At 57.1% G+C, this 27,989-nt stretch overlaps 1 protein-coding gene across 2 annotated transcripts in view; it reads right to left on the reverse strand.

Annotated features, from left to right (window-relative positions):
• Nucleotides 1-289: 289 nt before the first annotated feature.
• LOC125627251 (mucosa-associated lymphoid tissue lymphoma translocation protein 1) overlaps nt 290-27,989 on the reverse strand; it is a 30,768-nt gene continuing 3,068 nt past the window's right edge. Inside the window, exons 2-17 of one of the 2 annotated variants that reach the window (XM_048831170.2) lie at nt 26,097-26,318; nt 21,055-21,221; nt 18,996-19,126; nt 18,420-18,570; nt 17,377-17,555; nt 16,981-17,077; nt 15,993-16,040; nt 15,607-15,645; nt 14,632-14,835; nt 12,953-13,130; nt 11,602-11,676; nt 10,157-10,284; nt 9,879-10,028; nt 9,146-9,303; nt 8,015-8,149; nt 290-7,044 (exon numbers count right to left, since the gene is read on the reverse strand). In XM_048831170.2, coding sequence (XP_048687127.1) covers nt 6,685-7,044; nt 8,015-8,149; nt 9,146-9,303; nt 9,879-10,028; nt 10,157-10,284; nt 11,602-11,676; nt 12,953-13,130; nt 14,632-14,835; nt 15,607-15,645; nt 15,993-16,040; nt 16,981-17,077; nt 17,377-17,555; nt 18,420-18,570; nt 18,996-19,126; nt 21,055-21,221; nt 26,097-26,233 — 2,337 coding nt within the window. In that variant the 5' untranslated portion in view covers nt 26,234-26,318 and the 3' untranslated portion in view covers nt 290-6,684. The remainder of the gene's footprint in view (nt 7,045-8,014; nt 8,150-9,145; nt 9,304-9,878; nt 10,029-10,156; nt 10,285-11,601; nt 11,677-12,952; nt 13,131-14,631; nt 14,836-15,606; nt 15,646-15,992; nt 16,041-16,980; nt 17,078-17,376; nt 17,556-18,419; nt 18,571-18,995; nt 19,127-21,054; nt 21,222-26,096; nt 26,319-27,989) is intronic. The other variant, XM_075123175.1, reaches the window with a different exon arrangement.

Raw genomic sequence — 27,989 nt, forward strand, 5'->3', positions numbered from 1 at the left:
ATGCTGGCCTCCAACCAGTAATTATGGCTTCCCTTCTTTTTTACAGATGTCTACATTTACAGGAAGCCATATTAAAATGCATATTGTTTGCTTGCACCCAATTTACCAAACAATCCAGATGACTTTGAATCAGTGATCTGTCGTCTTCATTATTTACCCCCAATTATTGTGTCATCTGCAAATTTTATCAGTGATTATTTTGTTTTCTTCCATGTCATTAATAAAAATGTTAAATTACATTTTGAGACCTATCATTTAGGCAGCTTTTAATCCACTTAATGTGTCGGTGTTAATTTTCTTAAGTTTCTATTTTTTAATCAAAACATTGTATGGTACCAAGTCAAATGCCTTACTGTAGTCTACCCTATCACATGAACACTATTACCTTTATCCACCAAACTTGTAATCTCTTCAATAAAAGATATCAAGACAGGATCTATTTTCAAAAAGAAGTGTTGATTGGCATTAATTATCTTATCCTCAAATCTTGATTAATCTAGTTCCATAGCAACTGCTTCATTATCTTGCCAGGGACTGATGTCAGATGGATAGGCATATAATTACCCAATTCATCCCAGTTACCCTTTTTAAAAATTGGCATAATAGCTCTCTTCCAGTCTTCTGGAACCTCTCCAGTGCTCCAAGGCTTATTGAAAGTCAAAATTAAGGGTTCAGCAAGCTCCTCAGCCAACTCTTTTAAAACTCTCGGAATGCAAGTTATCTGGACCTGCTGATTTAAAAATGCTTAAGTTTAGTCACTGCTGTTTAACATGCGCCTGAGCTACTAGTGGAATGGAAAGAGTGTTATCATATGAAATGAGTGCCTTGCATAATGACAGGTTTCAGAGTAGCAGCCATGTTAGTCTGTATTCGCGAAAAGAAAAGGAGTAATAGTGGCACCTTAGAGACTAACAAATTTATTTGCGCATAAGCTTTCATGAGCTACAGCCTCCGATGAAGTGAGCTGTAGCTCATGAAAGCTTATGCTCCTTTTCATCATATGAAATGACTACATCATGTTTTCCCCCACATACCGAACACATATATTTATTGAACACTTTTGTCTTAGAATCATAGGATTAGAAGGGACTGCAAGGGTAATCTAGTCTACCCCCTGCCAAGACACAGGATTTGTTGTGTCTAAACCATCCCAGACAGATGGCTCCAGCCTCCTTTTGAAAGCTTCCACACCATCCCTGGGCAGTCTGTTCCATTGTCCTGCTCTTCTTACAGTTAGGAATTTTTTCCTGAGATTTAATCTAAATCTGCTTTGCTGTAGCCTCATGTCCTGCCCTCTGTGGCAAGAAAGAACAACTTTTCTCCACCTTTTTAATGTATTTTTAAGTATTTGAAAACCACGATCATATCTCCTCTTAATCTCCTCTTTTCCAAACTAAACAAACACAGTTCCTTCCGCCTGTGCTCATATGGCTCGCATTCCATCCCTTTGATCTTTGTCACTCACCTCTCGATCCTTTCCAGTTTCTCTACCTCCTCGCTATATGTTGGTGACCAAAAAAGGACACAGTACTTTAGTTGAGGGCTAACCAGCAGCAAATATAATAGTACTATCACCTCCTGTGACTTGCATGCTATACCTCTGATAATGTAACCTAAAACTGCATTTGCTTTTTTTGCAACAGCATCACATTGTTGACTCAAATGTTGAGGTTGTGATCCACCACAATTCACAGATCCTTCCTAGCAGTGCTGCTGCCAAGCCATTTATCCCCCATTCAGTATTTGTGCATTTGGTTTTTCTTCCCTAAGTGTAGCTCCTTACATTTGTCTTTGTTGAATTTCATTTTGTTGCCTGTAGCCCACTTCTCCAATCTATCAAGATCTCTCTGAATTTTAGCTCTATCTTGCAAAGCATTGGCAAACTCTCCCTCCCCCCGGCAGTGTGTCATCTGCAAATTTGGTCAGTATGCTCTCTGTTCCTACATCCAGGTCACTAAAAAGGATCTTAAACACCACCAGACCAACAACAGATCCCTACGGAACCCCACTTGAGACCTCCTTCCAATCTGACATCATTCCATTAATAGTTACTCTTTGTTTGCAGTTGTTTAACCAATTATGCATCCACCTAATGGTAGGTCTGCTCATCCCACATTCCTCCAGTTTACTATCAAATTGCCATGCGGGACTGCAGGGGAGGGATAGCTCAGTGGTTTGAGCATTGGCCTGCTAAACCCAGGGTTGTGAGTTCAATCCTTGAGGGGGCCATTTAGGGATCTGGGGTGAAAATTTGGAATTGGTCCTGCTTTGAGCAGGGGGTTAGACTAGATGATCTCCTGATGTTCCATGACTGTCAAAAGCCTTGTTGAAATCCAGGTCCAATGCATTGCCCCATCCACCAAATCACTTACCCTCTCAAAGAAGGAAAATCAAGCTAGTTTGGCATTATTTGTTCTTAATAAATTCATGCTGGCTGCTCGTAATTACCCCTTCATCATCCAGGTATTCACAAATGGAATGTTTTATACATTGCTCTAGTAGCTTCCCAGGCATTGAAGTCGGGCTGACTGGCCTTTTCTTTGTTATTATTGATAATTCTACAAATTCCATCTCCTAATCGACCAAGCTATTGTCAGGATCCTTTTTGTTCCTAATGTGCATTAAAAACTCCTTATTAAACTTAACTTTCTGGATGTAGATTTTGCCTTGTGTCCCGTGGCTTCCCTTGTCAATTTCTACAGTTCCTACCTTCTGATTTATATTCATTATTATCAACTTTCCCTTTCTTCCATTTGTTATATACTATTTATTTATTTTTTTAATAACTGTCTTCACTTCCCCTCTAAACCAGCTCAGTTTTTTAACCAATATGGCCGTCTTTATCAGTTGTGGGATTGTGACTTTACTGCATCTAATAAAATGTTCTTAAACAATTCCCAATTATCATTCACATTTTTCTGATTAAATTCTTCCTCCCAACTGATTTGGCTCATTGTTTTCAGCTTTGAGAAACTGGCCCTTTTAAAGCACCACATACGTATATCACTAGTCTGGACTTTATTTGCATACTATAAATGTGATCAAGGCATGATCCTGTGATGATTCTCAGGGTACCCAGGACAGTGAGTCACCTTGTTAGCCCCTGCTTCCACTGTGAAGAAGTCCTGCCTGTGCCTGGCTGAGTGTCAGCTCTCTAACAACACCTGCCTTTCAGTCACTCAAACATTCTTCTCTGGGCTATGCCAGCCCTGTCTTCGCCTTGCAGGTTAACTATAGATGTACCCCAGTCCCTGAGCCCCCTTGACACATTCTCCTGTGATATCCAGTCCCTGTCACTGGCTACTCACAGAAATACCAGGTTTGCTATCCCTAACAGGACAATGCACACACAAGCTTGTTTGAATCAACTCAGGATCAGCTCCTGTATAACACCACAGCACTGAGATATATTAATAGTGAAAACAACCATAAGTCTATTATAAAAGATTACTGAGATAGTGAATAAGGATAATGGAAACAGAAAAGTTACATATACAACATCAATAGTCACCTTCTAGAGACTAAACTTAACTTTACCAGGCTAATCACCTGTCAGCTGTCCATTCTCACCCAAAGCCTGCTTGCAGCGATTCTAACCCTGGCTGCTTGATTACTTCCTCAGGTGCAGGATAAAAAAGAGGTGTCCTTTTGACTTCTCCTTCTATCCCCCAAGTTCATTGTTGGTCCCCAAAGGCAGAATGATGCCCTGCCCCAGGGTTTATTCTCTGGTGTGCTGATTTTATTTTGACTTCACATCCTCATGTTGACTTCTTATGCAAACAGGGCTTCCGTTGTGCTGGGCTACAATGCTTAATTGACATGTGAACTGAGGCAGGCAGGTGACCATACATCCTCTGGCTGGCAAAAACCTGCTTGTCGACCCTGCCTTAGACACAGACTTTGAAATTAATACAAATACACAATTCCTTAAATATCAACCATACATACATCTCACTGATTATGAGGCTCAGTATGTCATAAGCTTTCATTAGAGACCTCCCATGATATCAGTTTTGGATAAATGCCATGAAAACAGTGCACTAGGTTTAGTGAGTTTGTCAGGCCTGTTAGGAGCTGCTGAACAGCACCTGGCACCAATGAGCACCAAACATGGCGATTTGCATTGTTCTTTGGTGTAGTTGCTGCACTCCTGTCATAAATATAAAGGGAAGGGTAACCACCTTTCTGTATACAGTGCTATAAAATCCCTCCTGGCCAGAGGAAAAATCCTTTCACCTGTAAAGCGTTAAGAAGCTAAGGTAACCTCGCTGGCGCCTGACCCAAAATGACCAATGAGAAGACAAGATACTTTCAAATCTGGAGAGGGGGGACAAAGGGTTTTGTCCGTCTGTGGGATAGCTTTGCCGGGAACAGATCAGGAATGCAGCCTTCCAACTCCTCTAAAGTTAGTAAGTAATCTAGCTAGAAAATGCGTTAGATTTTCTTTTATTTAAGGGCTTGTAAAATTTGCTGTGCTGGAGGGAATATGTCTTCCTGTTTTTGTGTCTTTTTGTAATTTAAGATTTTGCCTAGCGGGATTCTCTATGTTCTCAATCTGATTACCCTGTAAAGTATTTACCATCCTGATTTTACAGAGGTGATTCTTTTACCTTTTCTTTAAATAAAATTCTTCTTTTAAGAGCCTGATTGATTTTTCATTGTTCTTAAGATACAAGGGTTTGGGTCTGTGTTCACCGTTACCAATTGGTGAGGATATTATTATCAAGCCTTCCCCAGGAAAGGGGTCTAGGGCTTGGGGGGATATTTTGGGGGAAGACGTCTCCAAGTGGTCTCTTTCCCTGTTCTTTGTTTAAAACTCTTGGTGGTGGCAGCGTACTGTTCAAGGACAAGGCAAAGTTTGTACCTTGGGAAAGTTTTTAACCTAAGCTGGTAAGAATAAGCTTATGGGGTCTTTCATGCAGGTCCCCACATCTGTACCCTAGAGTTCAGAGTGGGGAAGGAACCTTGACATGGTGGCAGAGCAGTGGGTTCATTGAACCAGAAGCACAGTAGGATTTTAAAAGGACAATTTTTTTTCCCCTTTGGGCTGCTTGGAAGCAGGTTTTAAGCTGAAAGCAGTTAGAGTTTTTTCTGTCTCTGCCTGGGGGACAGAGCAGCTCCATAATAAAAGGATTTTTCTGTAGGCTGAGAACAGCTATCAGGTATCAGGTTACAGCACAGCAAAATTTTGCAAGCCAGTTTTTTTTTTCTTTCTAACTCTCAGGTATAGCTAGGTTAAACACAGAGAGGTTAGGATGACAGAATGAAATGTCCAACAGAAACTGGAATTAGCCAGATTGGAAGCTGAGGAACGACAGAAGGAACATGAAAGGTGGGTAGAACTCAGACAGATGGAGACTGATGCACAAGCAGCCAAAGAAAAAGCCAGGGTGGACGCAGAAGAAGCTGCCCACAAGACAGCTATGGAGGCAAAAGAAAAAGAAATGGAGGCAAAGGAAAAAGAAATGGAGGAGAGGGAAAAAGAGAGGAAGCATGCATTGGAGATAGAGAAGGCAAAGGCTCAGCAGAATATACCGAATAACCCTAACAATCCTTCCCCAACAATCCACAAATGGGAGTGACTATGTCCACAGTATGATGAATCCAGTGATAATGCTGAATATTTTTTCACCTTTGAGAGACTGTGCACTCTCCATCAAATTCCTGAAGCTCACAAGATGACCATATTGGTCGTAAAATTGACTGGAAGAGCTCTGGACATATCCAATAAGATGCCTATTGAGGAGGTTTCTGACTAATAATTTCAAGGATTTGGTTTTAAAACAATTTCAAGTTACACCTGAAACTTTCAGAGTAAAATTTATAGCCCTTAAGAGAGGACCTGGACTAAGTAATGTGGCTTATGTAAACTGGATGACAGATCTGTTTGATAAATGGCTCAAAGGACGGGATGTAACTAGCTTTGGAGGAATGCAGTATTTGATGATACAGGAGCAATTCCTGAATATGTCCAAGGAGGAAATAAAACAGTGTTTATGGGATAAGAAAATGGACTCAGCAGGAAGTCTTGCTTCTTATGCTGATCAATATGAGCAGTCCCAAACCACTAGATAGGCAGGGCAAACCGGAACAGAGGGAGGAGAGAGGAACAACCCTGGTCGCAGTTGGAGCGGATACCAGAAGAGACACCTTCAGACCACACCCTACTACTGGGGGCAGCCCAAGGCCTTAACTACACCCCAAGGAACACTCCAGACACCTTATTGTCCCACCACACTGTCCTCCAGCAACCCACCTCACCCCAGTGACCAGGCAGCTGGGCGATGTTTTAAATGTAATGAGCTGAGGCATGTAAAGGCCAACTGCCCCAAGAACCCCCACAGATTACAGTTCGTTGCACTGGGGTCCCACCAAAGGTCCTCAGGCCCAGATCAGAGAATCATAGAATATCAGGGTTGGAAGGGACCTCAGGAGGTCATTTAGTCCAATCTCCTGCTCAAAGCAGGATCAATTCCAAATTTTTACCCCAGATCCCTAAATGGCCCCCTCAAGGATTGAACTCATAACCCTGAGTTTAGCAGGCTAATGCTCAAACCACTGAGCTATCCCTCCCCCCGAACTGTGCATGGGGTGGAGGCCAAGGCAGAAGCTGACCCTAGCAGTTTCCCTCGGTCCACACGGGGAAAAGAAGTGGACGGTGACGTTTATGCCAGACCCCGAGCGCTACATGGAGTGAGAGCCTGGGAACTCAGGGCTCAGGTTCTCCTCTGGGGTGTTTACCCACTGGCCATCCTCAGAACACCAGTTGCCAAGGTGCGAGTCACAAGGCAGACTCTGGTAGGTCTCTGACGCAGCTGGTGACTCGGGGTTCTCCATGCTCCTGATGCTTTGGAATGAGCCGGTCAAGGCATCTGCACACAAGTCTGCATGGGCCAGTGGGGTGTTTGTCCCTGGCCCGTTGCTGACACACAGATTGAGCTTTGCAATCAGTGGCTTCCCGATATTTACTGACTGGCTCTCCTCTATGAAGTCATCGAGTCCTTGGTATTGGTACTGCAGGCAGACGGTGAAGACCAGTTCCTTCTGCAACGACACCACAAACTGCGGTTACCACAGGTGGGTATGTGACTGGACCGTGTGACACTGTTATCACCTTAAGACATCTACATCACTCCCCACTGCCCTTTCCTTAACCACCAGTCACAAGGTCCATGCTGGTCCGTTGACTCCTGATGGTGCCAACTCCATCCTGCTGGGACTCTGTTCCAGGGGCTCAGCACCATTCAGGATGAACTTGTGGGGAAGGCACTGGCCTGGGAACCCAGAGACCTGGGTCAAATTAGCTCTGCCACAGACCCTTGGCAAATCACTTCACCTCTCTCCCCCTTGGTTCTCCAGCTATACAATGGGGATGCTACTGCCTTTGTCTGGCTCCTGTTGGCGTGTGTCTGTGAGCAGGGACTGTCTGTGCATTGCCCAGGAAATGGGGCCCTCTGTCAGCTGGCGACTCTAGGTGCCACTAGATAATAACTTGGGTGTTACTTGAGGGATGCATTGGATCCATTCACTATAACATTCAGTAGTAGCATGGGGAGCTCCTGCCCGCTGAGGCTGCTATTCATTATGTGCGTTGCCAGGGCGCCTAGGAGCCCCAGTCCCAGACCAGGACCCCGCTGCACTAGGCGCTGTAAAAACACAGAACAAACAGTCCCTGCCCCAAAGGTAACAGTCACTCACTCCAGCAAAGCCCAGCAATCCTTCCCCAGGGGGTCCAGCGCTGGAGTGCCCTGTTGAGAAGGATCCGAACCCCAGTGTCAGGGCGCAGGAGTCCCCCGAAGGCAGTGGAGTGAGCCAGCCCATGTACACTAGAGCTTCATTTGGCCTCCTTCTGCACGTTCAGGGTCATTATTTTTTCCCCGCCTTTAGCCCCTGTTGGCCCTGCGGAAGCTGTGCAGCCAAAGGAGAGGGAGCTGGAGTCCATTCCACCTTGGGTGTGGTTACACAGCCAGCGGTCTCACCAGGACCAGCACCGACAGGGCGGGGCAGCACTTACCCTCAGTTTCTGCAGGCCGCAGAGGCGGCTGTAGAGGCAACAATCGGGGAAACTGAGGCTCCAGGCCAAGGCGAGGCTGCTCCCCATTTCCTCTGGGCTCTCCTTGTTGGTGAATTTCAAATCCACGTCCAGCTCCTGCCAGAGACAACACTGTCATCAAAGGCAGCCAAGGCACAAGAGGGCATCAGGCTCTGGGGAACCGCCCACCCCATGTGGTCCGAAATCATGAGTCAGCGCCCCCGAAATCATGAGATTTTTAAAATAATAATGGGGGAGGGTCTGGTTCATTGCTTTCCGTGCTCAGAGCCTTTAAGGGTCACGTTTTCACTGCGGCCAGGAGGGATAGACATGTCCTCGCTTGCCAAATGAAGAGTGAGCTTCCTGCATCTTCACATGACTCCAGGAGCTGGGGCTCAAGGAACACACCCAATGCCAGTGCCTCGCAATGAAATCGTGAGAGTTGGCAACACTGGCACTGATGTCGTGCCTGTAAGAGGCAGCTGCCTTGAAGGGAGGCTGCGAGCACAGCACAGCCTCTTTCTGTGTTCAGTCCAGAAGGGGGGGTCAGCAAGGAATGCTGGGAAAGGTGGGGCTATATAAGGCAAGCTTCTTGTTCCCTCTGGGGAGACCAGGGAGGGGGTGATGAGCTGAGCGGTAGGGCCCTGCCTGTCAGCCTGACCCCCTTCCTCTGTGGTGCGCCTTCCTCTGCCCTCTCTCCTCGTACGGTGTCAGGCGTGAAGGCAGAATTCCAAAGGCCAGTTAGGCGCTAAGTGGGAGCCGTGTCAGGGACTGCAAACTGTGGCTGGCTCCTGCCACAGGGGCAGTTTCTTTGTACCGTCCCCTTGTTTGACATCCCTGCATGACCTTCTGGGGTCTCCCCGGTGTCCTGTAGAGCAGGAGTAGGAGCCGGGACACTTGGTCAGGCAGTACCTCTCCAACTGGGCTGCCCTGCAGCTGGGACTTTGCTGCTTGAGCCACTCTCTGGAGTGAAGGGGAAACGCCCCCGTGGGAATGGGCCTAGCCGAGCGCTTGCTCTCACATCCCCGTTGTTCACAGCGCTGAACCCCCAACCCCGCGGTTATCCCGAGCCAGGTCTCTGAGCCAGGCAGGCTCTGGCACTGGGCCTCTCACCTCCGGGACATCTGTGAGTTTTGCTTCACATCGTGTGATCTCCTGTGGCATCTCGACGATGCGGGTGTAAATGATCAAGATGTTGGAGAACTCAGCTGCGAAACCCAGCTGTACCCGAGCCCCGCAGTCGAACTGGAGGTATCGGCTTTCGGGAAGCACTGCAAACAAAGAAATGGGGCCGTGATACGCGTGTGTGTGTCACTGCCACCCACTGGTCAGAATGAGAACCGCTCAGCCGTGTGTCCTGGGCCCTCTTCTACTAACACTATTAATGGAGATTCTCCTTCAGCTCACATGGCAGGGGCCTGCGCTTTGAGAGCGGAGGAGGCTCTGGGTCCTGTCCCCAGGGTCAGTGTGGAGCTCCCTGATGGCAGCTGCTTTGTGACACTAAGACCATCCCAGCAGTGCTTGTCCTGATCAGAGCTGGGCCAATAGCAGCAAAGCCATTTGCAGAAGTTTGACGAGATCTAGGCTTCCTGCTGGGCCCAGCTGTGCGCCCCTCATGCTCTGGCTCTCCATGGTTGGCTGCACTGACGGCACTCTGCCCACTCCCGTGCTTTCTGGGTAACTGCATTGCAATGCCTGCTCCATAGGCTGAGACCTCCCCGAGTCACTGCAATCCCTGGGGGCTCCCTGAGTAACCCCCTTCCCCCCAACTCCAGGACAGGCCTCTCTCGCTGTCTGCCTCTCACCACTGCTCTGTCAGCAGGGATGACGGGGCCATGATGCTCACCATGGGCCTTGGCCCATTGCAGGTTCCTGACAGAGATCTCCTCTGGGCCCTCAGATGGTTTAATTGGATCGGTGAGGGCTCGTCGCTCGGACAGGTTACTCCGCAGCTCCAGCGCCTGCCGGCCCTTCGTGATCTCCAGGGTTCCCATGTCTGGAAGACACAACCAGGGCCAGGCAAACGACTTCAGCACAGTGGTGAGTCAGCTGCTCGCAGACAGTCCTGAGGTGTGACGGGCTGGCCTGGAAGAGCCATTCTACCCTCGCCCCTGGATAACCCACCTTCTGCCACCTTGTCCAGCAGCACCGTGATCTTCTCCTCCTCCAGCAGCCATCGCTTCAGGAAGCTGACGAAGATGCCGTTGAACAGCTCCCCTTGGCTCAGCTCGTAGGCCTCTGCGTCCACACATCTGAGAGGGGCATAGAAGAGAGCTAAGGCCTGGAGCTCCTTCATAGGAGGGGTGAAGACTCTTCTACACCCAACTGCTCCCTTTCTCCCACTCAGCACAGAATGTACTGAGACTTTGCTCCTGGGAGCCTGGCCTCAACAGCAGCTGGCTTGATTCAGACTCCTGAGGAAGCTTCGGGTTCAGGCAGGATGGCTCACCAGAGATGGGCCGGAACCAAGATCCTGGCTCCAGACACCCTTACAACCTGGGGAAGTTCAGGTTTGGGTCTGGGCCTAGGGCCTATCAAGGCAGCCCAATAGCTAAGATGAGGGGGGAAGAGAGTTTGGATCCTCTTGTGTTCTAAAGCTGGGTTTTTCACAGGGCTGCAGGGACTTTGCTGCCCTTGTGGTTCAATGGGAACCAGAGCCTTGCTTCTCGTGGAGCCCCCGGCCCCGGAGCCGGCCCCTTGCTTTGCTCTCCAAGGCCAGTCTGAGGGGGGATTCCCCCTGCTCTCCACTCCTGCAGAGCCTGCTCATGACACAGCTCCCCACCACGAGAGCTCAGCAGGCCTGAGAGACAGACGTACCTACCCCCCCAAAGCAGCAGCAGCCCTAGAAAGTTGCCCCCTCCCCTCAAGTTACAGAGGGGAGAAGTTCTGGCTTGGGACAGAGATGTGGAGCTGAACAAAATACACAGCACATGCAGCTGGGGGGAAGTGCTGTTTGGAGAACGAAGCCCAGGACTCGGAGGCAGGACACTTGGGTTCTCTGTCCAGCTTGGCATGGATTAGCCATGTGGGCGGTGGAATGCCAGCTTGGCTTGCTGTGCCTCAGTTTCCACATCTCTAAATGGGGGATGATAACTCTACCTCCTTCAAAGAGGACTGTGATGCGTAATGAATTAAAAGTGCTCTGCCACAGTCCCTTAGCACCTTCCAGCCAAGGAGCTCAAAGCAGGTGGCCAAGAATTGTTACGGCCACATTATAGATGGGGGAAGGAGCCTGAGGCACAGAGCAGGGACCTGACATGCCCAAGCTGCTGCAGAATGGGGTACCGAACCCAGCTCTTTTGACACTGACTCCCTGTGCTCTAACCTCTAGACCAGGCTGCCTCTTGGAGAGCTTGGGGTGAGAGGCAATATGGAGGTATGCTGCATTATTGCCCTTTCTCCCAGGAGGCCCATGCAGGACACATCCCTGCTAGCAGCTCTCCCAAAGCAGAGTGACTGGTGGGTTCAGTTCCCTGTAATGGACCCTGCACCCGTTCCCCCACTCAAGCCCCAGGAGGACACAGATGAGGAGTGACTGTGGCCAGCAGGAGGTGACAGGGAGCACCTACGTGGCGTAGCCGAAGACGATGTTGGCCGTGACCTGCAGCGCCCCCACCTGTGGGATGATGTCATCATTCAGGTTCCTGGAAAGAAATGGAAGCACTTCATGAGGGGCATGAAACCTACACAATCCATGGTCGCTCTGGACCTCTGGGCTTGGGCCATGCCAATGGGCTCTGATCAGAAGAGCAGAGGAAAGTTTCATGCTATTCAGCCTGAGCCTTGCCTATCAGTGAGCTCTGGGAGGTAGTGGGCTAGTCCCTCAGGTGGGAGCCCTGTTGCTTGGGCCCCCCAGGCCCAGACAGGACAAAGCCCTGCAAAACATGCTGTAAGGAACAAACGTGGACTGGGCTGGAAACAATGCAAGCCCGATGGATTGGTTAGCATGAAGCCACTGTGCCAACACAAGGAGACACCAACTGGCAGCAGTGCAGTACTCCTAGCTGGGGAAGACCTGTTAGATCGGCCAACGAGCGGGATACTAAAAGCGGGCGCCTAGATCTAAATCTGTCTGCGCCTGGAGGCTACAGTGTCTTTACTTGGTTGAATAGTGTCATTTGCCAGTGATGGGGCAACATGGCACTTGCCAGCTTAGCAGCAGTCAGGCTGCACAGGTTCAATGGCCAAGGGTATTTAGCTGCTCAGTGCCCTACAGCAGGTGACTGGCATGCCCTTGCAGAACATCTGTGTGGGCTGGGAGCCCAGGCAGCCGCCAACGGGACACTGGGCTAGAGGACAGAGTATCTGGAGAAGAACTCTGGCCCCCTGGCTGTGGATTTGTTGCTGTTCTCCTTTCCACAGGGGTTCCCCTGGGGATGGCTGCTCTCCGGGGAAGCACTGGAGTTAGTTCTGACAAGGGACCTCTCTCTCTCTCTGTCCGGCATCCCCTTTCAGGAGTAATCACAGCTGGTTTCACTGGGCAGTGGGGCGATGCGCCTGTGGGTGGGAATGCATGGTGGCTGCCTCTGCGTGCATGTTCTTGCGTGCGCCTGGGTAGGAACCCCTGGGTATACACAGGCCCGCAGGCAGCTACGTGTGCACATGGACACACATGGTGTGCATGACCTCAGAGTGTGTGGCTATAATATTTCACACCTGGTAGCGTGGTCACACGTGTGCTTGCACCAGTGTCTGTATATGTGAGAGTGTTGGTGTTTTGGCAAGCCAAGGGACTGCTTTCACACGCCCGTGCTGCGTACGTCCCTTGCACTTACACAGTACCTTCCAGCCAAGGCCCTCAAAGCAGGCAGCCAAGAACTGTGCCCCCTCTGCGTCTGCGGGAGGGGAGAGCGTATGCACTGTGCCGAGTGCCGCATCCTGGCCCTGCCGCGCCTGGGCGGCTGGCTCTGGTGTGCTCACCTCTTGCGGCACATGTCCAGCAGGAAGATGTTGAGGCCGGTTTGCCGCTGCTGCATGCTTTGCAGCACACTCTGCACGCACAAGCAGTGCTGTGAGGTGTAGGATCTTGGCGCATCAATAGGAACCATAAAGCTGTTTCCAAAGTTCTCGTAGCCATGGCCAGCGTAGTAGAGCAAACCTGGGGGAGGGAGAGCAGGAGCAGAGCACGTCAACCTGCACCGGTCTGTGCTGCTCTCACACCTTCTCCGTCTCTGCCACCCTCCTAATGCTGGCCTTGCAGCCCACTGCATCCAGGGCTGCAAAGTCCATTCCGGGGGGGCTCAGGTTCTCCTCCTCCTTCCCACTCATTTCTCCGTCTGATCTACACACAACCCTCCTCAGCCCGCCATGTTCCTCCCGCCCATCCCTGGGGATATACTGACTGGAGTTCCCTCTCCTGCTTGCGGCAATGGACTGTGGGATCCTCTCTTGGCCAGACTGTAGGAGGAGAAGCCCAGAAATGTCCTGCCTTAGGCCTTCAGCAGGATCCAGGTTCTGGCTATGCCACCCCGCCAAAGCCTGCTAATCCAAACCCTGTCCTTAATGACAGAGCCTTCACAGCTCGGCCTCACCCAGCATGCTGGGCCTGATCTCCGGGCAGCTCCCACTGAGCTGCTAACAATCCAGCCTCCAGGGCCCCATGCTTGGCTTCTCCCACCGGCATCCGTGTGCTCTCTCCTGTCCCGAGGGGGAGGCACCCAGACAGAATCCTCCAGCCATCCCTTGGTCCCTCCAAGTCCCTCCTCGCCCCCGTGTCTGCTGGGGCACTTTCCTGTGGGCATCTCCTAGGTTGCTACTGTGGCCACTGCACCTGTCGAGCTAGGGGATACCCAGCTCCTGTTACATTTGTCTTCCTGTCGCCCCATCCCTCCCTCCTGCTCACTCACTTCTCCTTATGGCCCCATTACCTTCCTGTCATTCAGACAGTAAGCTCCGCGCCCTCTGTATGTCTGTACAGCGCCCAGCACTGGCCCAGGCGCCACCTCCATTGACATGTTTAATAATAACGCTGAGTTATCGTGACGCTGGTCCCTGGGCTGCATGGCATGCTGAACAGGTACAGTGGGCCAGGCTAGTGCTGAGCATTAGTGAGAGCAAGGAAGGGCATTCACCAGTGCTCCTTGCTACCCCATGGTGAGTCTGTGACCACCACCGGGCTGTTACCAATCCCACACCTCCCAGACAGTCTAAAGTTGGTGACAATCACTCAGTGCTAACTCCCTTCTGGCACTTGGACAAGTGAATGAGGGTGATTAAGAGAAATGATACAACTATCTAAAATACACCCGCTCTATCACACCGTATCACCTTCTGCTTTTATTGCCTGAGCCCCCGAGATGCTGCCCAACCTCCCAGCCACAAGAAGGGTAGGAAACGGGTGCCTCCACCGAGGGGGTAACATTTTTTAAGTTTAAAATTGGGGAAAACTTTGAAATGTTCATGAAAACCTTCCTGTGTATTTACTGGTGAAGAAGTCCTGCCCTTCCCAGCCTGCACTAGTCTGCCCAGAGGGGCCGGGGCCCTGGAAGGAAATGGCCTATTCCCGCGTAGACCAATGTACACCACACAGACATCCCCTCCTCCAGTAAAGAAGGAGTTCTCCTACCCCTACCCAGCAACATAGGGAGCTCCCTCTGTACCGTACACTCCTTTGTCCAAGAGGAGAAGGAACTCGTTGACGGCCATCTGCATCTCGTCCTTGCTCAGGTCCAGCAGGGAGACCACCTTGAAATCCAGCTGGCGCAGCAGGTTGGTCAGTTCATGGACGTCCACCATGGGTGCTTTCAGATGCTTGTGGTACAGGTAGTTCATGTTGCCCATCAGGAGGGCCACTTTGTCTGTGGCTGCCCCAGGAGAAGGACAAGAGGAACACGTGAAGGGCCTGGGGAGGGAACGAGGGGAACCCTCCTGGGCCCTTTGGGATGAACCTTCATCCTCTCCCTGCTTCTATCTCCCCTTCACACTCAGCACCACCCCAGACAGCTTCTTGCCCCACCTGCTGTGGATGGGCTCTCTAGAGCAGGGATGTAACTAGTCGGACCCAAGTTTTAGCCCTGGGCCTAAACCTCTACTCCAAACGAAGGCAGAGCCCTCCCTCCAGCTGGCTCATCCCTCCAGACAAGCCTTTGGCTCTCCCTTGAAGGCCACGCTTTGACTAAAATAGCCAGCATGCTGCCCTCGCTGCCTGCCAGTGGATGCCAGGTCTGCAGCGGGGGTGGTGCATCTTTGGGGCAGTAGGACATGCTGCAAAGCCGTGGAGGAGGTGGGAGATGGACAGAGCCCTGGAGATTGCATTGCCAGGCCAATCCTAGGGCTGGTCTGATGGCGCTTCTCCATCTCTCACGTCCACGGGCAGGGCTGGATCCACATTGGTTCAATGCCCAATCCACGGGGAGGAGCCCGCGTGAGGATGGCTCAGCTGACCTGGTTGTGGGAGACATGTTTCTCCACAGGCCAGCTGAGACAGGGGCTGGCTGGGAGAACAGTCTGGAATGGGTCCCTGCATTGGCACCAGGAGGAGGATGCACGTATGAAGCGGGGAAGGCCGAGAGCTGTATCTCTCGATCCATTTCTAAATGGAGGTCTGGCCTGGGGATTTGGATGCAGCCTCTTACCGTACAGCTGGCTGGGGCCGCTGTGCTCTGGAGCACTCCCTGGAAAGAATGGGACACATGATCACCTCTCTGAGCGCAACATAGGCACCATGGCTGGTAGACCCTGCCCCCCCTTGGCAGGGTGGGAACCCTAGCAACACAACACAAGTCCCAGGAGCTCCCTTGCCCATGGAGAGATGCTGAGAGCAGCACTCCCCTGGGCCGTAGGGCAGGCACTCGGCCCCCAGCAGCCAGCTAAGCTGGGTGAGGACAAAGAAGAAGTCCAGTCCACTAACTAGCACATGTAAAAGCCACGCCTGCCATGACAATGCCTAACCTGCCCCAGAGGAGCTGTGTTCAGATAGGAGCTCCTAGGTCCGGGTGGGACCCACGTGGGCCTCACCTACCTGTGTCCTCCTCCCGCCAGGAGCCTCCGGAGGCAAACAGCTGTGGGCCTGGAACAAAACAAAGGGTGAAGCAGTGAGGCTGGTGAGATGAGCAGGGCTGCCTGTGAGCGCCAGCTCCGGCTGCTGATTGGGGCCACAGACGCCCGAGATCATTCATGCCACAGTCCTTGCCCCAAACCCCGTCCTCCCTGTAGGGCTGGCAGACAGGCACAGGAAGCACCATAAGGAGGCGCTGTGGTCTCTTCCCCCAACCCCAGGCCTCGGCGAGGCTTGGTGGGACCGCTCCCCGCACAACGCCTCCAGAAAGGTATTAGAGGCAGGAACTCTGACCCTGGCCATGCCGGGGTGGGAACTCCAGGCCAACATGGCAGAGGATTATTTTAATAAGGGTCTCCAACTCCTCCCCCACCCCCGCTTGCAGTCTAGCCAGGACGCAGCTGGGGCCCATCCATTTAACAATATGAGCAAGCCAGTGTGGTCGTGACCCCCAGTACCTGTTCATGAGACCCCTGCTGAGCTCCCTGGGTTTAAAAGACAGCCTAGGCCCATCACTGTGATATCAAGCACCTTCCCCCGCTGCACCAAGCCATGTGACTAGCATGTAACCCATATGATTATCTGATTTTCACATAGGACTGACCACATCACTTCACAGCCTGCCCAGCAGCCTCAGAGCTCTCCTGCAGGGATTGCTGAGGACTTGTTAAACAGGCAACAAACCTGGAGTGCAAAGGGCAGGGTGGTGGGGTGGGGACTGCCTGCAGGCTCAGTGTGCCAAGGGTCCAACACGCGAGCAAAATGTTGCTTCTGTTCTCTAGCGGTTGGTCAACAGAGGGTAACAGCCTACTACTGCTACCCGTGCACAAAGTTGCTCCTTTAGGTCGAGTAATGGAGGACTGAGCTTTGGTTCTGAAGGCCCCGTTCCAAGCCTGCCAATGGCCTGCGGTGGGGGTGGCTACAGATCCCGAGTCCTGACACGAGTCCTCACCAATCTCCACCTCTGTGGCCTGGCTCCACAGCTCCTGGAAGAGGTTAAATACCTTGCAGGCATAGCGGCCTCTCTCTGCGGTTGTCACCAGCTTCACCTGCAGTGAGGGGAAAGGAAGAGGCAAGTTCCAGCTGGTGGACTCTGCACTCTGGGCTAGAGCCCCCAGGAATCTGCCTTTGGTGAGCTGGGGACTGCGGGCACTGAATGCAATAGAAGGTGCCTGGGTGGGCTAGGCCTGGAGAGCTGAACCGGGGATTACCCCTCGCTCACTGTCCTGCACTGCAGATCCCCCCCACCTTGGGCTGCTGAGCCCACAGCACGTTACCGAGAGTCTGCAACCCATTACAGGCCTCCTGCCCAGCCTGCAGCCCTTGCCCAGACCCCAAGGGAGGGTACCTGGAGGTGGGAGTTCCGCGCCCCCTCAATCGGACTCCCGTTTCGGAACCACTGGTACTGGGGTGGTGGGTTCCCGATGGCCACACACCGCAGCTGGAGGGAGTCCCCTTCGTCCAAGGTGCAGGGCTGGGGCTGACAGAGGATCTGCAGTCCCACCATTGTCGGGCAATAGCCGCTCGCTGGAGGGGGGTGGAGAACAGAGCGCTAGCCTGGGCAGGACAACTCAGGCACAGGAGTCCTCATGTGGGACCAGGCCCCAGGGCAGGCTCAAGCAGGGGCAGCCAAGGCTGCAGTCCTGCAGCAGGTGGGCAATACAGAGGCACAGCCAGTGGAGACTGTATATCCCAGCAGGCACTGCCCCATCTCAGCCTGAGCAGCGGCGCACTCCGTCACACCAGAGCCCAGATTGCCCTCTGCTCACAGCACCAGTTGGGGCATTGACCAGACTGTCCGGCCCCTCCAGTTAATCATCATAACAGCAGTCCTGAGCCCTTATCTAGCACTTTATATCCACAGAGCTCACGGTGCTTTACGAATTGAGGGCAGGAGCCCCCCAATGGGCTACAGATGGGGACACTGAGGCACAGAGGCAAAGCCACCCAGCAGGCCACTGGTAGAGCCAGGAATAGCATCAAGGACTCCTAAGTCCTAGTCCAGTGCACTACCCACTAGACCACACTGCCTTCCCCAGCTGTAATACACTGGCAGGAAGGCCTGGTGACCCCAGCCTGTAAAGCAGTCTGTTTAAGGGCTGGGATCATATATACAGCTCCCACAGAAGTCAATGGGAGTTCGGCATGCGAAAGGACTGCAGGACAGGACACAGCTGGTACCACTGGGCAGCAGGCCCATCCCAGGCACAAGCATGAAACCCACATCGACGGTACACGGCCCTCCTGGTTCGGCCAGGCCCAAAGGGCAGGATCTGCAAGTCAACACAGTGCCGAGACGGAGCTGCCCCCAGACAGCTCAACTGCCTGGCTGGCCCTGCCAGCTGCTTTCCCTGCCGCTGCTGCAAGCAGCCCTGCGACTTGTCCTCCTACCTGAGGCAGGGCTGCTGCTTCGCTTGACCTGGAGCCGGGCCCACCTGGAGAACGTGAAGCTGGCCCTGTGGTTAACGCGGCAGATGTACCAGTCCGGGGTCTGCAGAGTAGCTGGGTCAATCACCAGCTCAGGGGAGGTGGCACCGGGCACCTAACAGGCACAAAATAAAACATGCCAGGTTGAAGGGAGCAGAAACCATGCAGCCTCCTGGCACTGCGCCCTCCATCCATCCCCAAGTGTCCCACCCTCCACGGGGACTGTGCTGGGAGGCTGCATGGTCTAATAATACCACCTAACATTGACACAGAGCTCTGAGCATTGCCTGCACTGTCCAGGCACCAATGAATCCATTGGCTTCAGCTGGAGCTGGGGATGCTTTGCTTGGCCCTTTGTGTCTCAAGCTGGGCCCCCCCCAAATTTGACTCGCCCAAGGCCACTCAGTGTGTCAGTGGAACAGCCAGGCCTTGGGACTTGTTTTCCTCCCACCAGACCATGCTGCTGCTGCAGATTTATTGACTGATTAATTTATTAAGCTGGAGATTTTCCCTTTTCCCTCCTCCCTCCCCAAGCCTCACCTCCTGCTTCCCACAGAACCACTGGTAATTGAGTCCCGGGGGCCCCGTCGCCCGGCAGGTGAAAGACGCTGTGGTCCCTTCTGTAACCACCTGAGATTCGGGCTGCACCACGATCCTGATGGACTCTTGGACTGCAAGAGAGGAAAGAACAAACCCCTGGGCAATCAGGCCCCCCCAGGAATATGTCACAGGCCTGGTCTACACTCAGACGTTAACCCAGTTGCGTTGCTCAGGGATGTGAAAAATCCACACGCTGAGCATCACAGTGAAGCCGACCAAACGCCCAGCACAGCTAACGCTAAGCCAAGGGGAGAATTCTTCCAGCAACACAGCTCCGCCCCTGCGGGAGAGGAATTAGCTCCCCCACGGGAGAACCCCCTGCTGCTGAAGCACTAGAGGGGCTGCAGCGTTTCCGGTGTAGACGCAGCCTCCGGCAAGAATCCGGCTTGTGTGTAAGTTGCCGTAGTTTTAGATAGTTCCCATTACACTCCCCTCACACAATTTCCCTTCACCTATAAATTCCTGGGTCCCCCACTCCAACCACCATCAGGAGTCCTGGCTCCCAGCTCCAGCCATCAGCTCACACTCTCTGGAACCCAGCCATTCTGCCTTGCTGCTCCCTGCTCCAACAGAGCCCTCCCACACCTTCCCACAGCGGGGCTTAGAACCCAGGAGTCCTGACCGCCAGTGACAGCCACCAGACCCCGCTCCCATCCTCGAGCGGGGAGCAGAACCCCCAGACCCAGCCACCAGACCCCGCTCCCATCCTAGAGCGGGGAGCAGAACCCCCAGACCCAGCCACCAGACCTCGCTGCCATCCTAGAGCAGGGAGCAGAACCCCCAGACCCAGCCACCAGACCTCGCTGCCATCCTCAAGCGGGGAGCAGAACCCCCAGACCCAGCCACCAGACCCCGCTCCCATCCTAGAGCGGGGAGCAGAACCCCCAGACCCAGCCACCAGACCCCGCTCCCATCCTCGAGCGGGGAGCAGAACCCGCAGACCCAGCCACCAGACCCCGCTCCCATCCTAGAGCGGGGAGCAGAACCCCCAGACCCAGCCACACAGACCCCGCTCCCATCCTCGAGCGGGGAGCAGAACCCCCAGACCCAGCCACCAGACCCCGCTCCCATCCTCGAGCGGGGAGCAGAACCCCCAGACCCAGCCACACAGACCCCGCTCCCATCCTCGAGCGGGGAGCAGAACCCCCAGACCCAGCCACCAGACCCCGCTCCCATCCTCGAGCGGGGAGCAGAACCCCCAGACCCAGCCACCAGACCCCGCTCCCATCCTCGAGCGGGGAGCAGAACCCCCAGACCCAGCCACACAGACCCCGCTCCCATCCTAGAGTGGGGAGCAGAACCCCCAGACCCAGCCACCAGACCCCGCTCCCATCCTAGAGTGGGGAGCAGAACCCCCAGACCCAGCCACCAGACCCCGCTCCCATCCTCGAGCGGGGAGCAGAACCCGCAGACCCAGCCACCAGACCCCGCTCCCATCCTAGAGCGGGGAGCAGAACCCCCAGACCCAGCCACCAGACCCCGCTCCCATCCTCGAGCGGGGAGCAGAACCCCCAGACCCAGCCACACAGACCCCGCTCCCATCCTAGAGTGGGGAGCAGAACCCCCAGACCCAGCCACCAGACCCCGCTCCCATCCTCGAGCGGGGAGCAGAACCCCCAGACCCAGCCACCAGACCCCGCTCCCATCCTCGAGCGGGGAGCAGAACCCCCAGACCCAGCCACACAGACCCCGCTCCCATCCTAGAGTGGGGAGCAGAACCCCCAGACCCAGCCACCAGACCCCGCTCCCATCCTCGAGCGGGGAGCAGAACCCCCAGACCCAGCCACCAGACCCCGCTCCCATCCTAGAGCAGGGAGCAGAACCCCACACCCTGACCCCCAGACCCAGCCACCAGACCCCATGCCCACCCTAGAGCAGGAGAAGAACCCCTGCTCCCTGACGCCCAGACCCAGCCACCAAGCCTCACTCTCACCCTAGAGCGGGGAGCAGAACCCCAGCATCTTGACCCCCAGTCCCCGCTCCAATCACCAGCCCGTACCGACACTGGAGAGAAACTGGAAGGCCTCGGTGTGTCCCATCTTATCCAGGCAGCAGAGCAGGTACTTGAGGGTGCAGTCCCGCTCTGACAGCAGCTGCAGGAGGCACTGGCTGGGGCTCCCGCAGGGCTCCAGGACCTTCAGGGAACACATCTCCAGCTCCTCCTCGCTGGGAACCCACAGCAAACACAAAACAACATGAACCCTTTCAATCCTGTGGCTGGGGAGACAGCCTCAGCTTCTGAGTGGGAGGCCGCGTGGTCTGGTGGAGAGGGCGGGGAATGGGGATGCAGGAGACCCAGGTGCTCAGCTCAGCCTGGCTCTGCCCTGCGGGGTGGCCTGTGTCTCAGGGATAATGATCCCAACCCACCTGGAGATCTAGGCAGGAGATGTGCTACAGCCGGGGAAACGTTCCCGGGTAGGGGATCCAGGCTGAGACACCCACCATCCTTAGAGCACCTGGGGGCCCTTTCTCCTCACCCCCGACTTCCATTCACTGGCACAGCCATGACCATCAGATCCTGCGCCTACACCCCCCACAGCCCGCACTGGGACACCCCACCCCCTACACCCCCCACAGCCCGCACTGGGACACCCCACCCCCACACCCCCCACAGCCCGCACTGGGACGCCCCACCCCCACACCCCCCACAGCCCGCACTGGGACGCCCCACCCCCTACACCCCCCACAGCCCGCACTGGGACACCCCACCCCCACACCCCCCACAGCCTGCACTGGGACACCCCACCCTCTACACCCCCCACAGCCCGCACTGGGACACCCCACCCCCACACCCCCCACAGCCCGCACTGGGACGCCCCACCCCCTACAACCCCCACAGCCCGCACTGGGACACCCCACCCCCTACACCCCCCACAGCCCGCACTGGGACGCCCCACCCCCACACCCCCCACAGCCCGCACTGGGACGCCCCACCCCCTACACCCCCCACAGCCCGCACTGGGACGCCCCACCCCCCACACCCCCCACAGCCCGCACTGGGACACCCCACCCCCACACCCCCCACACCCCCCACAGCCTGAACGGGGACACCCCACCCCCTACACCCCCAACAGCCCGCACTGGGACACCCCACCCCCACACCCCCCACAGCCTGAACGGGGACACCCCACCCCCTACAACCCCCACAGCCCGCACTGGGACGCCCCACCCCCCACAGCCTTCACTGGGACACCCCACCCCCACACCCCCCACAGCCTGAACGGGGACACCCCACCCCCTACACCCCCCACAGCCCGCACTGGGACACCCCACCCCCACACCCCCCACAGCCTGAACGGGGACACCCCACCCCCTACACCCCCCACAGCCCGCACTGGGACACCCCACACCCCCCACACCCCCCACAGCCCGCACTGGGACGCCACACCCCCACACCCCCCACAGCCCGCACTGGGACGCCACACCCCCTACACCCCCCACAGCCTGAATGGGGACACCCACCCCCACACCCCCCACAGCCCGCACTGGGACGCCCCACCCCCTACACCCCCCACAGCCCGCACTGGGACGCCCCACCCCCACACCCCCCACAGCCCGCACTGGGACGCCCCACCCCCTACACCCCCCACAGCCCGCACTGGGACGCCCCACCCCCACACCCCCCACAGCCCGCACTGGGACGCCCCACCCCCTACACCCCCCACAGCCCGCACTGGGACGCCCCACCCCCTACACCCCCCACAGCCCGCACTGGGACGCCCCACCCCCCACCCCCCCCCACAGCCCGCACTGGGACGCCCCACCCCCACACCCCCCACAGCCCGCACTGGGACGCCCCACCCCCTACACCCCCCACAGCCCGCACTGGGACGCCCCACCCCCTACAACCCCGACAGCCCGCACTGGGACACCCTACACCCCCCACAGCCCGCACTGGGACGCCCCACCCCCTACAACCCCGACAGCCCGCACTGGGACACCCTACACCCCCCACAGCCCGCACTGGGACGCCCCACCCCCTACAACCCCCACAGCCCGCACTGGGACACCCCACCCCCTACACCCCCCACAGCCCGCACTGGGACACCCCACACCCCCCACACCCCCCACAGCCCGCACTGGGACGCCACACCCCCACACCCCCCACAGCCCGCACTGGGACGCCACACCCCCTACACCCCCCACAGCCTGAATGGGGACACCCACCCCCACACCCCCCACAGCCCGCACTGGGACGCCCCACCCTCTACACCCCCCACAGCCCGCACTGGGACGCCCCACCCCCTACACCCCCCACAGCCCGCACTGGGACGCCCCACCCCCACACCCCCCACAGCCCGCACTGGGACGCCCCACCCCCCACACCCCCCACAGCCCGCACTGGGACGCCCCACCCCCTACACCCCCCACAGCCCGCACTGGGACGCCCCACCCCCACACCCCCCACAGCCCGCACTGGGACGCCCCACCCCCTACACCCCCCACAGCCCGCACTGGGACGCCCCACCCCCTACACCCCCCACAGCCCGCACTGGGACGCCCCACCCCCCACCCCCCCCCACAGCCCGCACTGGGACGCCCCACCCCCACACCCCCCACAGCCCGCACTGGGACGCCCCACCCCCTACACCCCCCACAGCCCGCACTGGGACGCCCCACCCCCTACAACCCCGACAGCCCGCACTGGGACACCCTACACCCCCCACAGCCCGCACTGGGACGCCCCACCCCCTACAACCCCGACAGCCCGCACTGGGACACCCTACACCCCCCACAGCCCGCACTGGGACGCCCCACCCCCTACAACCCCCACAGCCCGCACTGGGACACCCCACCCCCTACACCCCCCACAGCCCGCACTGGGACACCCCACCCCCACACCCCCCACAGCCCGCACTGGGACGCCCCACCCCCTACACCCCCCACAGCCCGCACTGGGACGCCCCACCCCCCACACCCCCCACAGCCCGCACTGGGACACCCCACCCCCACACCCCCCACACCCCCCACAGCCTGAACGGGGACACCCCACCCCCTACACCCCCAACAGCCCGCACTGGGACACCCCACCCCCACACCCCCCACAGCCTGAACGGGGACACCCCACCCCCTACAACCCCCACAGCCCGCACTGGGACGCCCCACCCCCCACAGCCTTCACTGGGACACCCCACCCCCACACCCCCCACAGCCTGAACGGGGACACCCCACCCCCTACACCCCCCACAGCCCGCACTGGGACACCCCACCCCCACACCCCCCACAGCCTGAACGGGGACACCCCACCCCCTACACCCCCCACAGCCCGCACTGGGACACCCCACACCCCCCACACCCCCCACAGCCCGCACTGGGACGCCACACCCCCACACCCCCCACAGCCCGCACTGGGACGCCACACCCCCTACACCCCCCACAGCCTGAATGGGGACACCCCCCCCTACACCCCTCACAGCCTTCACTGGGACACCCCACCCCCACACCCCCCACAGCCTGAACGGGGACAGCACACCCCCCACACACCCCACAGCCCGCACTGGGACGCCCCACCCCCTACACCCCCCACAGCCCGCACTGGGACGCCCCACCCCCACACCCCCCACAGCCCGCACTGGGAAGCCGCACCCCCTACACCCCCCACAGCCCGCACTGGGACGCCCCACCCCCACACCCCCCACAGCCTGAACGGGGACACCCCACCCCCTACACCCCCCACAGCCCGCACTGGGACGCCCCACCCCCACACCCCCCACAGCCTGAACGGGGACACCCCACCCCCTACACCCCCCACAGCCCGCACTGGGACACCCCACCCCCTACAACCCCCACAGCCCGCACTGGGACGCCCCACCCCCTACACCCCCCACAGCCCGCACTGGGACGCCCCACCCCCTACACCCCCCACAGCCCAAACGGGGACACCCCACCCCCTACACCCCACACAGCCCGCACTGGGACGCCCCACCCCCACACCCCCCACAGCCCGAACGGGGACAGCACACCCCCCACACCCCCCACAGCCCGCACTGGGACGCCCCACCCCCACACCCCCCACAGCCCACACTGGGACGCCCCACCCCCACACCCCCCACAGCCCGAACGGGGACAGCACACCCCCCACACCCCCCACAGCCCGCACTGGGACGCCCCACCCCCTACACCCCCCACAGCCCGCACTGGGACGCCCCATCCCCCACACCCCCCACAGCTCGCACTGGGACGCCCCACCCCCTACACCCCCCACAGCCCGCACTGGGACGCCCCACCCCCACACCCCCCACAGCCCGCACTGGGACACCCTACACCCCCCACAGCCCGCACTGGGACGCCCCACCCCCTACACCCCCCACAGCCTGCACTGGGACGCCCCATCCCCCACACCCCCCACAGCCTGCACTGGGACGCCCCACCCCCACACACCCCACAGCCCGCACTGGGACGCCCCACCCCCTACACCCCCCACAGCCCGCACTGGGACGCCCCACCCCCTACACCCCCCACAGCCTGCACTGGGACGCCCCACCCCCCACACCCCCCACAGCCTGCACTGGGACGCCCCACCCCCCACACCCCCCACAGCCCGCACTGGGACGCCCCACCCCCACACCCCCCACAGCCTGAACGGGGACAGCACACACCCTCCACTGGGACAGGAAACACTCTACACAGACCCCACAGCCTGCCCTGTGACATCTACACACATATGGGGCCTAACTGGGACAGCTCTCTCTTTCTCTCTCTCTCTCTCACACACACACCCCCCCCCAGCCTTCACTGGAACAGCGCGCACTGTAAACACACACACACACGTCATACCACAGCCTACACTGCGATGACACCCCTACCCTCTCACACACACACACACACAGAGTGTGACCACTCATACCCAGGAGCATCACCTACATCACCCCCCGCGTCTGCACGTACACACACACACGTGCACTCCCCGCACCAGCCCCCGCTGCACACAAGCACATGCACTGGGGCCGGCAGGCTGGCGAGGCTGCACTGACATGTCGCCCGCGGACGCGCTGCCCGGATCGGTGCCCGAAGCCTGTTGTGCCCCCACACTTCCTCCACCTGCATTTGAAGCGTTTCTCGGCACCGGCGATTTCAGCCAGTTTCCTCCAGCCCCGGCTGCAGTTGTCCAGGAGCTCACAGAGCCTGGCCAAGGCACCTTCTCCCAGGGTGCCGATGGGCACACTCCCGTCAGCCATTGACCCGCCTGGCCCCTTCCTTCTGCCTCAAGCCCTGGGAGGTGGCAGGTGGCCTGTTCCCTGCTGATCCCGAACCAGCATCTACCTGGGCACAGAAAACACAGCCAGCGTTGGCGGAGAATCATTCTGAGGAGGGCAACACAGCCAACGGCTCCTGAATAGCTCCTGTTTGAACTGAGAGCAGGGGGCAAAATAGCTAGGCATCTCCCACGGGCAGCCGCCCTCCCTGGCCTGACACCCATCCCTGCTCCCACAAATCGCCCATCAAAGTGCCCCTCAGGAGTGCTGGCTGTTTGGAGCAGCAGCTCCCTATCCCGTAGCCCGGGGGCCAGCAAGGGGGGAGAGTCAGGCAAGCCTGCAACCGGGGAAGTGCCAACAGGGCGGCAGCGCGGGTTAGGAGGCTGAACCCACAGCCCATTCTGCTGGGGTACAACCCCCCCTCCTTTGTCCCCCACCCCCAAAGGAATGATCAACAGGCAACAAAATAATCTGACTGAACATGAGGTCCACGGCCACTTACTACCTGTTCTGGAAGGCCATGACAGCTAAAATGCCAAACTCCTCCTAGCTGGTACATTCAGGAGACACAGAACTTATCAAAGGATCTCTAGCTACTTTAGCACAAAACACTCTAGCACAAAATAAGCCGAAACCCAAGGAGTTTCAAGCCCTCTGATGGGGCCGTAGGGCGCAGGCCAGAAGACAGAGTACGTCCACACGGCAAGAGCTCAAAGCCTGGGTCTGAAGACTTGGGCACGTGGGGCTTACGCTCTGGTGCTAGACAGAAACCACCCGTAACTCTTTCTGGGGGGAAGGCACAATTTAAAGGTTTGGGGGGGCATGTGACGGTGTCGCATCTGGTCCCTTTCCCACTCTCCCTGCGCCCCCCAGACCCCTCCAAGCTGGCACCACCTTGTCCCCACCCACGCCCCTCACAGCTCCTTCCCCGCTTCCTTCTCCCGGGCTGGAGCAAGCTCCGGACACCGACTGCTGAGCTGCGGGCGAGGAAGGGAACGGGACTCAGTGGGCTTCCCCACGCCCCACCTCTCTTCCCTGCTCTGGGGCCTCCTAGTGAGGCTGGGGGCTGGTGCCTTTCCCAGGCACATCCCCCTCAGCTGTGTTCAGCCCGACTCCCACCCTGGCCGAAATCTCATGGGGCACATGACTCCGCCCCCGCCCCCATATTCCCCCCCTTCTGTGTGTAGCCATTCAGGCTCAGTCCAAGGCCAAACAGCTGATTTTAGCACCACAGACTCGCTGCCCTGGGTTGTAAAAGGCATGTAGATGTTCCCTAGGGCTGGCGCTCTGCACACTTTATGGGGAGAAGGGGAACAGCCCTCTCTAGTTAGCCTCCTGGATGCATCTTGCTTACGCAGAATTCCCTCTGCTGCCCTTGGACGCTCTGGTTGGAACTGATTTCTGTTCTGACTGTGTCAATGACAATAGATTAGTATTGAACCCTCCAAAGTGCTGATGATTTGGCCAGAATATGCCCAGGGTGGGGTCACCTGGCCCGAGGGGCGAGGAGTGAAATGAAAGTGAATGAAATCCTCCTCAGAGTAGAGGAAATCTTGGAGCAAAGACCGGATGGATCGCTGCAAGGAGCTGGGGTTCTCGCTCCTACTCAAGGGTCTTGTTTTGCTCTGGGTTCCCCACGTGGCAGTTTGGTTCCTGTGTGGAGTGAACCTGTGGGGCTGGAGCAGTGGGGGAGATAATCATGCAGAGCTGGCCTTGTAGCCATCAGCAGCAGTGGAAC

The sequence above is a fragment of the Caretta caretta genome, chromosome 25 (assembly GCF_965140235.1).
Source record: "Caretta caretta isolate rCarCar2 chromosome 25, rCarCar1.hap1, whole genome shotgun sequence".
Lineage (NCBI taxonomy): Eukaryota > Metazoa > Chordata > Testudines > Cheloniidae > Caretta > Caretta caretta.